The 13,268-nt window shown below is 50.0% G+C and overlaps 1 protein-coding gene across 1 annotated transcript; it reads left to right on the top strand.

The window, feature by feature from the left end:
• The first annotated feature begins 2,958 nt into the window (after positions 1-2,958).
• On the top strand, positions 2,959-11,683 carry SLC25A47 (solute carrier family 25, member 47). The gene is made up of 6 exons (XM_010182468.1): positions 2,959-2,986; positions 8,518-8,561; positions 8,782-8,853; positions 9,264-9,446; positions 10,442-10,715; positions 11,397-11,683. Exons 1-6 carry the CDS (start codon positions 2,959-2,961, stop codon positions 11,681-11,683), a joined length of 888 nt encoding a protein of 295 aa, XP_010180770.1.
• The last annotated feature ends 1,585 nt before the right edge of the window (positions 11,684-13,268 follow it).

Here is a 13,268-nt window from a genome sequence, read left to right as displayed (position 1 = left end):
TGCTGTAGAGGTTTGAGTCCTTGGAATTCTTGGGGTTTTTTTCATTAGTACCTAAAATAAAGGACAAGGAGATGCTTAGATTTGAAAAATCCATAGCACAGCAGCAGCCAGGAGGTCCCACCCCCCTTCCCACCCACCGCCACGCGCGCCAAGCACCGGGTCCTGCCAGCTCAGCGCTGCTGGTGTCACCCTTTCCTGTTCCGCAATGTGCAAACAGCCCCGGGGATGTAGCGGGGGGACGCTGTTTGCACAGCCTCTTCCGTCAAGGCTTTCTCTAAAATAAATTGGATGGGGATTCGTGGATACGCATGCGAGCGCGGTGCCGTTGGCTCTGCCGGGGCGGGCAGACGGCTGCCTCCTCCTGTGCAGAAAATGGGATGTTTCATCATGGCATGCTGTGCGAAATTAAGGCCTTCCTCGTTTTTCTATCCCTTCGTTTCATAATTGCTTCCTGTCGTCAGATCTATCTTTTCATCTGACAGCGCCTTCCACGCGCCACTTTCTCAAAATCCCCTGTGAAATTCAACTGCTTTTGAACAAATCACTCTTAAAACAGCTCGCTACTGGAGGAGAGGACTTGTGTGTTGTTTCTAGGGGGTGCTATCCCTTGTGGAGGCCCAAAGCACGTGTTCTGTGTGTTGGATTTCCTAGGGCATGCTTTGAGAAGGCCACCTAGGGTGAGATAAGGCACTTTGGCTCATCCCTGCATAGACGTGGACCACGGCATTTCCTTGCAAGCTGGACTATAAGTTATCTCTGTCAGTCCTTGGACATTGTGTCAAAGGGTGACGGGAACAACTCGTATTTGACCTTGAAGATACTCCTGAAAGTTCAAGATTAATTCAAGGGTTAATTTTCTGTTGTAAAGGGAAGGTTTCTGGGTAGGTGGTTGTTTTCTTTTCGCAGTCTCAGAAGGGTTCATGAGGAAGATGCCCTTTGAGCTGTTCAGCTCAGCTAAAGGAGGTAGAAATTTTGCTTGGTCTGGTGACATTTTATGGGAAATCAAATCACAGGATCATTAAGGTTGGAAAAGCCCTCTAAGATCAAGTCCAACCGTCAACCCAACCCCACCATGGCCACTGAACCTGACGCTGTGGTGACCCAGTCTGACATACCAACCAGTCACTATTTTCTGCTGATATCGCACCAGCCACTGCAATACTTCAAAAAATCCCCACCCACACAACACCCCCGGCCGTGCAATGGGAGAGAACACGCGGTGGGACTTTCATATTGGGAATATAATGGATTTCTTCACTCATGGCCAGCAGGGGTGACGAGGAAGGGCTACTGAATAACCCAGTGTGCTTTAGCAGCCACATTGCTATCTCTCTAGATGATATTTGACTTCTGGTTTTAAGTTTTTGCTGTCCTTGAATGACATTACACTGGAATAAAGTGTTCTCTCCAGTGCAGAAAGCACTCAGGGAAGGATGTGTAAGAAATGATGGGAAGCGAGTTGTTAAAAATCCTTTAATTTTCAGTTCCTAGAAGCTCTGAGCTCGCACGTGGAGCTGCGCTGTGTGCCGCTGACGCACCAGCCCATCCAAAATGTGCACTTTCAGCGAGAAATGGGTTCTTGTGAAATGTGCGAGAGACTTAGCACTGGGGAGTAAAGTCCTCAGCCGCTCTGTGGAGCCAACCCAGGGGGGCAACAGCCGTGAAATGTTTCTTTTCACTTTGCTGCCAAAATGCCTTGGCTCTGACCCGGGGAAACCTCTTGGAGAAGAGGACACCCCTCAGCCGCTCTGTGGAGCCAACCCAGGGGGGCAACAGCCGTGAAATGTTTCTTTTCACTTTGCTGCCAAAATGCCTTGGCTCTGACCCGGGGAGAGGAGGACACCTCAGGTCAGGACTTGGCAAGCCCTTGGCTGCATCAGGACTTCGGTTTCCAGGTTCATGCCGGGCAAAACTCCACCTCTCTGGTGTGAGGCTGTTGCGCAAATATAGGCAAGATGGCATTGTCTTGGGCTCTTGGTTCTCCTTGAGCAGAGAAGATCCTCCTTGAGGGGTGTCTCTCTGTGCTTTTCTCTTTCCCCTGCTGAGATCTTCGCCCTGTGCTGGGTGTCAATAAGGCAGAAAAAAATTAGGTGCTGGAGCAGTCTCTTGCCAAAATCCATCTCCCAGTTGCCCAGTGGGGTAAAACACTGGAGCACGAGCAGCAGAAATCGTGGTTCCTGCTCTGCCATTGAACTTGACAAGGAGCTGATGTTGGAAAAGGGGTTGGGAAGCTGAGCAAGGAGCAGAGAAGCAGAGCTCCTCCAGGGCCTGGCACCACTACCCTGCAGTCTGAAAGGGAAGCAAAGGCTTTGTATGGGGTTGGAATTATTTCTGGGCTTCAGGACATATGAAATATAAGCATTATGAGCATATATATGAGTATACATAATGAGCAGGTAATAATCCGTGGGAAGCTGGGTAGAGGTTTAGGGTCAGCTGTGCGGGTTAGGAAAGCCCTGGGGAAAGGCACAAGGAATTTTCCTCGATGGGCAGGGGGTCTGCTCCATCAGGAGGAGGAAGAGTGGACTGGGATGGGGGGAGAAGGCATCTCATACACAGCCCCCCGTGCCGCTTATCCATGGTGAGAGGTTCCTTTGGCAAACACACGTGCCAGGTTGTCTTTTGGGGTTAACAAGGACAATGGGGGAATGGCCCCTTCCCAGCCAGCGTCACCCCTCGTGATTTTCCAAGCAGAAAGGCGCTGGGAACGGCGGCTCCGGCGCAGCACTGCAGGGTTTCAGGGGATTACTCATTCACTGTGTCCCTGGCGCTGCTCCAGCCTTCCCGTCCCTGCCTCCCGTGTACAAATTCACCAAGTTCCCGCGGGGCTCGCAATCCCCGGAGGAGAGAGAGGACGGGAGGAAGGTGATTCCTATCGCAAATCTCTGAAGACAGAACCGGTCCCCTCCCTTCTTCTACCTCCCTAGCACTTAATCAGGGTAATTAAGACAGCACTGGATGGATTTCATTGCCGGGGCCATTGGAGGTAAATACATAAAGTAATGTTTGTTGGTGAAAACAGGTCGCTGTGTTTCCTTGTCGCTCAGAGCAGGTCTCTGTGGCAGAGCTGAGAGTCTTTCAATGGGGGCTGCTTGTTGAAAGCGCATTTTTCTTTATTTAGTGGAAAAATGTCATCAGGGTGGGCTTGTGGAGCTACCGGAGAGGCAGCACTGCGATTTGGTCAGCTGAGGTCATTGCCCTGCCATCCCCTCTGGTCTAATTGCAGCGGGACAGGGCAAAACTTTAATGGGAAAAGACAAAGTGGAATATTTTGGGTGTGAATTCAAACTGGCAAGCGATGCCCAGACAGCAAAATCTCACGTATCTGGTGCCTGGGGGTCCTGGCAGGCTGTCAGGGTCGTGGGGATGTGATTTTTGAGACAGACAAGGTGGAGGCACAGCTTTTTGGGGTGAAGCAGGTCTGAATGGATGAGGTTGAGATGTGTTTGCGGTGGTAATTTCAGTGCAGGCGAGCTACGCAGCAGGCTTTGATGTGAGAGAAAGTAGGTTAGCCGTGTGTAAAAAAAGCAAAGGGAGAAAAGCGTGATTTAATTCCAGGCATTTTTAGAGCATGTACTGCTCAAGCCCAGCTTTGTTTTAAATATCAAAATGGAGGTCTCATTTCATTTCTGAAATCTTGTCAGATTGCTCATCACCCAAAATGTGCGAGTGGGGCAAGGTTTGACGTCTCAGCAGCATCCAGCCCCAAAGGTGCCTGTTGCTGGGGTGTTGGACCCTGCTTGGGAAGGATCCTTCATGGAAGAGGGGGTACAACCAGCCCCTCCATGACAGCTTGCCTGCCTCCTCCTCTTTCCTCACTGACTTCAGAGCACCCAGAGGAGGTGGGAGCCTTGTGCTGGGGCTGGTAATGGAACGTCCATCCCAGAGGAGTTCACCAAAACCCCTCTGAGACTTCATGTTAATGGTGGGGCTGTGATGACTGCATTCTACTTGGGATCCTTTGCTTTTGTTGGCATGGTTGGAGCTGGACCACTTAAGGATAAACTTATTTTGCAAGAGAACACGGAGAGCTGAAAACACAGCGTCAAAGTGCCAGTTCACCTCGGCTTTTTGCTCCTGCTCCCATGCAAAGCCCTGGTTTGTGCAGTGCCCCCCTGTCTGGGTGTCAGCCTCGTGTGCTGCTTGGCCATGCAGCAAGCATTTCCCGTGGGATGGGAGACGTCTCCAGTTTCCAGCTGGGACCAGAAATGTCTTTGCTTGTTTTAAGGCACTTCACTGACCTCAGGGTGTCAGAGAGCAACGTTTTCCATCCTGTGTCCAGCTCAGGGCTTTTCTAAAAGGGATACTGCAGCTTTTCACTGGAGATGGGTGTTTGCTGGTGTGCTGGGAGCTTGCACATAGACATTGTGTGAGGTACCTGGGCAGGGCTTTGGGGCCATGGTCCCCACCCTGACATAGAATCACAGCATCATGAAGGTTGGAAAAGCCCTCTAAGATCATCAAGTCCAACCTCAACCCAACCCCACCATGGCCACTAAACCATGGCCCCAAGTGCCACATCCACACGGTTTGTGAACCCCTCCAGGGATGGGGACTCCCCCACTGCCCTGGGCAGCCCCTGCCAGTGCTTGGCCACTCATTCAGTAAATGAATTTTTCCTGACACAGGACAGCTTCCAGGGGTGGGACCATGCAATGATCCAGCCTGGCTCAGGCACCCACACAAATATTGTGCATCTCCTCTGAGCTATTGCTTCTGTGGCCATGGGACAGCTCAGCATCTTCAGCCCAGGAAACACTGACCTGCTGTGACTGCAGATGGAAAGGACGTGAGAGAAACATGGTTAATGACCGTGGAAACTTTCAATAACCACCAAATAGGGATGGATGTCCTTCAAAGCAGCTCATTGATAAGAATGTCCTTCCTGGACAACAAAACTGAGCAGGAAGTTGGACTTGAGGCTTCCTGAGGGTCCTTCCAGCTTGGATTTTCCTCTGATTCCGTGTGTGTTTTCTAGCCCTGCTTCAACAGCAGCCTAGGCCATGGCAGGGGATGGGTGTTGATGGAGCTATCAATGGTGAGAGGATGACTTGACTCTTACGCCAAGTGTAAAGATTTGGGAAGGGGAGGCTGAGGTTTGCCCTCAGCAGCAGGATCTGCAGCATTCCTGGGCTTCTCCCACCTTGTCGCAAGGTTACCCAGCAGTCACGTGCAGTCCAAGGGTAGATGAAATAGTCCACATCAGGAGGGTACATCCTGTCTCCTTGTCCTTACGGCTAAAGCAGCTCCACTGCCAGGGTCACGTCACTGGATGGAGTTCAGCCTGTTCAGGGTACGGGACACTTCTTATGTTATTCACAAAGTAAAGGTTTTTGGACCTGTCTACCCATCCAGGGCATGGGCCATGGTCCCTGCTTTCCCCTGGGTCTCTCAGCCAGGGTTTTGCTCCCTGATGGGTGCTGTTGTGGTGGCCACCATGCCAGGATCCTCCCTTCTAAACTTCCCAGTCAAAGTGGCCTGACTCGTGAAGAGACCATGAGTTACCCAATGTTGTCCCTGCACTGTGTGAGTAGGGGATGCCACAACCTCTGCACAGCACCTGAGAGCACCTCAGTTAAACTAGGCATGAAAAATGGCTCGCTACAACCCAATGAAGGTAATTCACCCGGTTTTGCATTTATTTCTGTCGCAGCTGGTGCAGTGTTACTCAGTGGGAGCCTCTTGTATGGATGCTATACATCACTGGCCTTGTTGGATTCTGCTGTGCAACAGGGGCAAGCGTGGGTCGTGCTATCTTTGTCCCAGGTTATTTATATCGTGTGACATTGCACAGAGTCCATCTTCCCTAGCCTTTGATGGACTTGGCTGAGCTCCTCAGCTCGGACAGCTTAACTGCTCCCAGTGCTTTGGCTCTTATGGAGCGAAGTTCATGGCAGGCTGCAGTTGGTTGGGGGTTGGGGAGGCTAACATCTCCACTTGCGTGGGAGCAGTGACAAATTTACCTTTATAATCTCCTCCTAAGTGGAGATGTTTTATCCTTGCTGGTACCAAGTTGGGTGGGAGCTCCTAGTACTGAGAAGCAATGGGAAATAGGCTGCTCTGGGGCCTTCCTGCTTCAGTGGAGGGCTACAGAGATGATGGGCGGACTGGAGCATCTCCCACACGAGGAAAGGCTGAGAGAGCTGGGGCTGTTCAGCTGGAGAAGAGGAGACTGAGGGGATCTCATTAATGCTCATCAATATCTCAAGGTCTGGGTCAGGAGGGTGGGACCAGACTCTGCTGGGTTGTGCCCAGCGACAGGACAAGGGGCAGTGGTCACAAACTGGAACACAGGAGGTGCAACCCAAACATGAGGAAAAACTCCTTGATGTGAGGGTGGCAGAGCATGGCCCAGGCTGCCCAGAGAGGTTGTGGAGTCTCCTTCTCTGGAGACACCCAAACCCCTGGCCGTGTTTCTTGGTGATCTTCTCTGGTGACCCTGCTCTGGCAGGGGTTGGACTGGATGAGCTCCAGGGGTCCCTTCCCATGCTGGCCATGCTGTGATTTGGTGATTTTTATCTATATTCCTGCTTTCTCTGCATCTCAGTGTGTGACATCCGGAAGGGAGGTCACTTCTTGTCAAACACTGACCCAGATCAGCCTTGGTACCTGATGTGCCCAAGCCAAGGCTCCCACGTTCCTGCGCGGTGGAGCCAGCCAGGGCTGAGCTGTGCAGGGCAGGGCACACGCTGTCCCTGGGTCACCGGCGCCTGGCCAGCCCATGGCCGCTGCCTCGGGGGTTCAGGATGTCTGGAACCCATGCGATGCCAAATCCTCCTGTCTGGGATGGGGTGCTCAGGCCAGGGCACAGCACCTCTGAGCTCAGCACTGTCACACTGACACTGACTGATGTGCTCCCCCCGACCAGTGAGGTCTCAGAGCAGAGGCATTGCTCCATGCAGCTGCGTTACTCTGCCTGTGCATTTCCCTCACTGTCTCTCTTACAACCTGATCTCAGTTTGGTTTTGAAGTACAAAAGGTGGCTTGCTCTCTGGAGACACCCGAAGCCCTGGCCGTGTTCCTGTGTGACTGCTCTGGTGACCCTGCTCTGGCAGGGGTTGCACTGGGGGAGCTCCAGAGGTCCCTTCCCACCCCCACCGTGCTATTATTCAGTGTGATTTTTGGCTCATTTAATGACCTTCATTTTTATTTATCTCATGGCAGACTTAACAGCAATTTTTGCATCACAAATCTCTTTTTTTTTTCCCAAGCAAGGTGCTGTTGCTTGTTTTCTCCTAAGTAATGCACGTCAGGATTGTTTTCTGGTGACTCACACCAGCAGCTGCTGCTTTTTTTTCCAAAATGTAGTAGAGCTTTCCAGAGCTCCCAAGCAGCCACGTTATCATGGGCAGACACGCCAAGTGAAATGCTCACAGTGACTAATATATTTTTAAATATATGTACACTTATTTTTTTAAAGAAGGACCCAGTGAGGGCCAGTTTCCAACCCCTGAGCCCCTCACTGTGCTCTGCCTGCCTGGCTCCCTGAAGGGCTCATCCAGCACTTTTAATGAACTGGATTTCCATCTAAATAACTCATGTGGATTCAGCTCCTTCACTCCCCAGCCTGATTCCTTCTCAGATGACTTGGCAATTGGTGTTCTGGGAGGAAATTACCTTTATCATCCGTTGTATCTGCCAATAAAAGCGTTGAGATTAGAGCTGAGAAATGCAGTGGAGGTAACAGCAGGGATGGAGGGGGATGTATCTGTTACTGTGACTGGAGCAGTCCTTGTGAGAGCTCTTTCACTCCCCTTATCTGCCATTAAGCAGCAACTTTGTCTCAGGGGATTAATGTGTTTCCAGCCCCAGTGGCTATTTTAAGGTCTGGAAATGAGCCGGGGTGCAGAGGGAGGGGAGCTGGGATGCTGGGCTCTGCGCAGGCCCGGCACTAATCCCTCACTGCCCCATAATCCTGCTGAGCCCCAGCGGTGGGGCTGGCCTGGTGGGGCTCAAACAACCTCTGCTTTTGCAGAAATGCTCGGTGCACATAGAAGATGGGCTTCAGAGACTCAGTCCTGCATGGTGCCGTGAATTCCCGATGAATTTCTCACCCACAGCTCTAGGTGTGCTTTGTAAAGAGCAGTCAGGATGTATCCAGTCCCTGGCACCCCTCTTTTATAGATGTCCTTGTGCACACTGCTTTTATTCCTTAATACTTCCAAGTGAAGCACAGAGAACCAAAATTGCCCCAGAGACCCTCTTGTGTGAGTGGGGATGCTCTGCACCTTGGTGCTTGGTCACAGCCCAAAGATGCTTTACTGCCTAAGCCAAGAGGGGGAGCAAAACCAGTTCATACCATACAGACTCACAGCATGGTGGGGTGGGAAGGGCCCTCTGGAGCTCACCCAGTGCAACCACTGCCACAGCAGGGTCACCAGAGAAGATCACCCAGGAACACGGCCAGGGGTTTGGGTGTAATTTTCCAGCCATTCCCCTAATGATTTGCCATGATGGGGGGAAATGGTTTATCGCAGTGTGCACTGTTAACCATCTCCAATTCCCTCTCTGTTTCAGGTGGTCTGAGCACAGCAGTGGGTTATCCGCTGGACACAGTGAAGGTACAGGTTGATGCTTTATTTCTTGACTTGTTAAAATCAGAATATTTCACTTTATTTGGTTGCATTATTTTTCTCTTAAGAAAAAAGGTAAATTGTTTAGTGATGCTATTTTATGGCTAATTAACTAGTTTGCTGCTATGGCATTTGTTTGTTGTTTTGTTGTTTTTTTTTTAAATTTTAATCTGATGCCTGCATTTTAACGTTGCCCCTGTGTTCCTAGGTGCGAATTCAGACCGAGAGGCGCTACAATGGGATTTGGCACTGCATTCAGGACACATACAGGACGGAAAAAGTAGGTACCTCCCATCAGAATGGCTGATACCAGCTATGGATGCCTTGATTTGGAGACACAGAGCTACCTCTGATGGGCAGCAGTTATGAACAACCATTTCTTCTTCACCGAAAGGGTTATCAGGCATTGGAAGGGGCTGCCCAGGGCAGTGGTGGAGTCACCACCCCTGGAGGGATTTAAAAGAAGGGGAGATGAGGTGCTTAGGGACATGGTTTAGTGGTGGACAGGTTATGGTTGGACTCGATCATCTTAGAGGTCTTTTCCAACCAAATGATTCTGTGATTTGTCAGGATGAAATTTAGCTGTGCTGACAAGCTGTAAGATGGGAGTAACTTTTGGCCACTGCTTTTGAGCAGATGCTTTCCCACGCCATTCCCTCATAAAATGTCATTTTCCCCGTTTCCACCCAGGTTAGGGGATTTTACAAAGGCGTTTCTGCGTCGGTTCTCACAGTATCAGTGATTTCTTCTGTTTCGTTTGGCGCCTACAAAAACTTCCTCTGTGCCCTCTGCAAGCTGCGATACGGGGCTGCGGATGCGAAGCCGTCCAAGCTGGATGTTTCCCTGGCTGGAGGCGCTGCCGGCGCTGCCCGGGTAGGTTAAACAACCGAAAATAAAGCATAGCAAGACATCGTGTTCATAAACACAGGAGGCTGGAAATGCAGCAGGGAGGTCAACCTCTGTCCATACTGGCCCCTCGCTGACCGGCTCTGTGACAGGGCTGAGTCCTGCCAGATTTAGAGTGCCAAAAACACTTAAGAACAGGCTATTAAGAATGACCTTGGCAGCAAACGCAGAAAAAAGAAGAAAAACAATCTGGGCTCTGACAGTACGTTTATGTAAGAAAGACATAACTCAGTGTGTTAACACACAGGCCTGTGTTTTGACCAAGGCTGCACAGGCCCAGCTGTAGAAATGGGCAGGACATGGCTTTGTTAGGCCTCAAAACTCAGTGAGGCATCGCTACCTGGAAAACATGCGTGGTCCTCAAATCCTGGGGTCAGTTTTGGGCCCCTTACTCGCAGAAGGACATTGAGGGGCTGGAGCGTGGGCAGAGAAGGGCAAGGGAGCTGGGGAGGGGTCTGGAGCAGCCGAATGCTGGGGAGCGGCTGAGGGAGCTGGGGGGTTCAAGTGGAGAAGAGGAGGTGAGGGGAGACCTTATCCCCTCTGCAGCTCCTGAAAGGAGGGGGTAGCGAGGGGGGTATCGGTCTCTGCTTCCCAGTAACAAGCCATGGGATGAGAAGAAATGGCCTCAAGTTGTGCTAGGGGCTCCAAATACAGATACAGGCTATCCTGTAGCTGAGGACACTCCCTTTCCATGCCTACCTGGTTTAATAAATACAGGTATTTAATATCCCTTGACGATTCTGCTCTGCATAGCACAGCTCAAACACACGTGTCCTGCTGCTGCTGGGTGGGATTGAGTGCAGGCAGAGGGGAGGAGGTGGCAACTTCCTGGCTTCAGGAAATATTATTTCAGGCAATATTGTTATTTCAGTCAATATTATTACCTGAAAAGGTGGGAGATGAGGAATTTGCGGGAGAAGGATCAAAACACTGTTTAAATGTGTTTAAATCTGACCTTACAGGTGGTGCTGATGACCCCCAGCGAAGTGGCTAAAGTTCGCCTGCAGACCCAGAGGAACCCCCATCCTTCGGTCACCACTCCCCAGCCCGTTTCCAAGCCAAAATACCGAGGGTCTCTGCACTGTCTGAGGGTGATCGCCAAGGAGGAAGGGTTTGGGGGTCTCTACAAGGGCTGCTCCGCGTTGCTCTGCAGGGATTGCTCCTCTTCTGCAATCTATTTCCTTACCTATTCTGCTCTGTGTGACTGGTTCACGCCAGCTGGGAAAAATAAACCAGGTAAGGACTGGAAAGCATCTGGCACTACCTGCAAAAACAGCTTATTTTTTGCTAAGAGAGCAATCAGGCTCTCAGCAAACATCACCCAGTACCTACGCTCTGGTGCGTAGTGTGTGGGTGTGAAATCCTCTTAATACAGAAATAGGATACATAAAAAGAAATGAAACATGGGCAAACCTGCCAGGAGCCATCGTGGAGTGTGGATGAGGGTCAGTTCAGAGCTTGAAAATAAAGTCTAGGTGCAGAATGTAAAGATGCTGTAAACGTAAAGATGCTGTAAATGTAAAGAAGCCGTAAATGTAAAGACACAGTAAATGCAAAGACACAGAATGTAAAGTTTCCTGGTTGTGATTTGGCTCCAAAAAACCCACTTTGAGAGGAGTTCAGATAGGTGACATTCAGCATCTTCCTGAGAATTATAAAAATAAGTAGACCCAGCTTAAGTGTTCTCAGGCTGCATCGCTTCTGGTTCATACGGTGTTAAAGTAGATGCTCCCATATGATGTATGCAAAAAATGAGCATGAAATCAAGAGGGAAATCACCAAAAACTCCCAACTACAAGAGCTGGACAAAATAACTGCTGAAAAACCAAGTTAACCCAGTTAGTTAACAGATCTGAGATGCTTGTGGCCACATCAGTGCAAGGCTCGCGCTGACAGCTCCTCCCTTCACTCCTCCAGGTTTCCTCGTTGTGCTGCTTTCGGGGGGTTTCGCTGGGGTCCTGGCCTGGGGATTGGCGACCCCCATGGATGTCATCAAATCTCGGCTGCAGACGGAGGAGTCAGAGCAGCCCAAGTACAGAGGCCTCGTTCACTGCGCCAGGGAAAGCGTGAGGAGGGAGGGTGCCCAAGTGCTCTTCAAAGGCCTGGGGCTGAACTGCATCCGCGCCTTTCCCGTCAACATGCTGGTGTTTGTAACCTATGAAGCTGTGCTGAGGTTTACAGATCATTATACAAACAAAAAATAGCTTGTGCGCTCTGGTCAGAGGTGTATTTTGTTTAGTTTGTTGGTATCTTTGCACATTAACAAACAACTGCCGAATGCCATCTCCTTGACGGACAGCATGAGAAGCACAGATGTTCCAGCACAAAGCTGGATGACTGATGGCTTTGTTTTGTCTTTATAGGATTACAAACTCATCAGGGAGCCTTGGACTTATATACAACCTTCTTTTTATCTCGTTAATGTATTTAGGCTGCAGCCGCTGCTTAGGCCCTTGAAACATTCGCAAACATTTATGTCCTAAAGAGCCGCCGGTTTGATCAGAGATTTTGGTATAGGATTTGTTTTGTTTTCTACTGGCACAGAAAATGATCTTCACAACCAAGGCAAGAGCTGGGGGAGTTTGTGTAACATTTAACACTCTGCTGTGTGCTCTTCACTTGTAATCCTTGCATTGCACTCACTGAGTAACTCCCATATTTGTGCTTCAGGCTGCGACTTTTGCAGCTGTAACATTCCCAAAGCACTCTACAATGACGTCCCCTTGGGAGTAGCTGCAATATGAATCTCCTGTTGTTTTTTTCTTTTCCTGTCCTTATTTAATGACTGGCAGCCATGGGCTGTTTACAGAGTCGTGCTAATGGCCTCCCTGAAAGTGAAACCAGGCCCGGGTTCCCGTAAACCGGGTGATTTTCTTCCTCTGCATCCCAAACCCTACAGCATCCGTCCCTCTGGCACCGCGGCTCTCCGGAGCTTGGCACGGCTTTGTAGATCTGTTCACATCCTGGAAGGATGCAAAAACTGCTTTTTGCTTCTCAAATTGCACATAAAATCTCTGCAATGGGATGGGGGTGTTAGCCAAGTTAAAGGAGACTTGCGAAGTTGTGGAGTATAATTAAGATTTACTACTTTTAAAATTTCTGACTTTCCCAACAGTTACTTCTTTTTTCTCAAAGATGTGAACTTTCATCAATACACTAGCTGAAAAAAACAACACCCACGCTACTGCTTCAGAAGGAAAGTCCCCAAAGCCAGAGCTACTTCCATTTGCTCATCCTTCCTCAACAGCAGCAGCCATGTTTTCTGTCCCCATTTGAACCCCTTGGTGATGACTTCTGGAGCAGACTGCATCCAGCCCCTGTCTGATTCTGTTGAAAGTGTGGTTTCTGAAGGGAAAAACTGTGTTTTCAATGGAGTTTTTGTATTCAGGGTTGATGCCCTACTGGTCCAAAGCCATTTTCACCAGTTGATGGCATGGCCTTGACTACACTGACAGGAATTTCTTGTCAGGCAGTGACGATGCCATCCATGGGCAGCCCGAGGTTTGGGAATAAAAGTAGCTCAGCTTTCCCAATAGATGGCTAAAAATGGGTCCTCCTGTGGGTGTAACCCAAATACAGCTGGTTTCAAGAAACAGGAACTGCAGATGAGCAGTAAAAATGAGTGGGAACAACTGCAGGAGCTGGTGCGGGGGGCTGAGATCTGTAAGCCTCAGGGTGTGCAGAGAAAAGCAGATTTTCAGGTAGCTGTGTTTTCAGGGAGCTGATTTCAGGATGGTAACTGCTTCACATTCCCTCCTGTTCACAAGACTTCACTGGAAAAAATACATC

Source organism: Mesitornis unicolor, unplaced genomic scaffold, assembly GCF_000695765.1.
Source record: "Mesitornis unicolor isolate BGI_N332 unplaced genomic scaffold, ASM69576v1 scaffold19224, whole genome shotgun sequence".
Taxonomy (NCBI): domain Eukaryota; kingdom Metazoa; phylum Chordata; class Aves; order Mesitornithiformes; family Mesitornithidae; genus Mesitornis; species Mesitornis unicolor.
The sequence above is the reverse complement of the archived record's forward strand: the minus strand, read 5'-3'. Positions and strand labels throughout refer to the sequence as shown.

Excerpts from the sequence above, each read along its gene's own strand:
- SLC25A47 (XM_010182468.1), top strand. The coding sequence starts at position 2,959 with ATGGATTTCATTGCCGGGGCCATTGGAG. Across the intron at positions 8,854-9,263 it reads ACACATACAGGACGGAAAAA|GTTAGGGGATTTTACAAAGG; the intron begins GTAGGTACCTCC and ends GTTTCCACCCAG. Across the intron at positions 9,447-10,441 it reads GCGCTGCCGGCGCTGCCCGG|GTGGTGCTGATGACCCCCAG; the intron begins GTAGGTTAAACA and ends CTGACCTTACAG.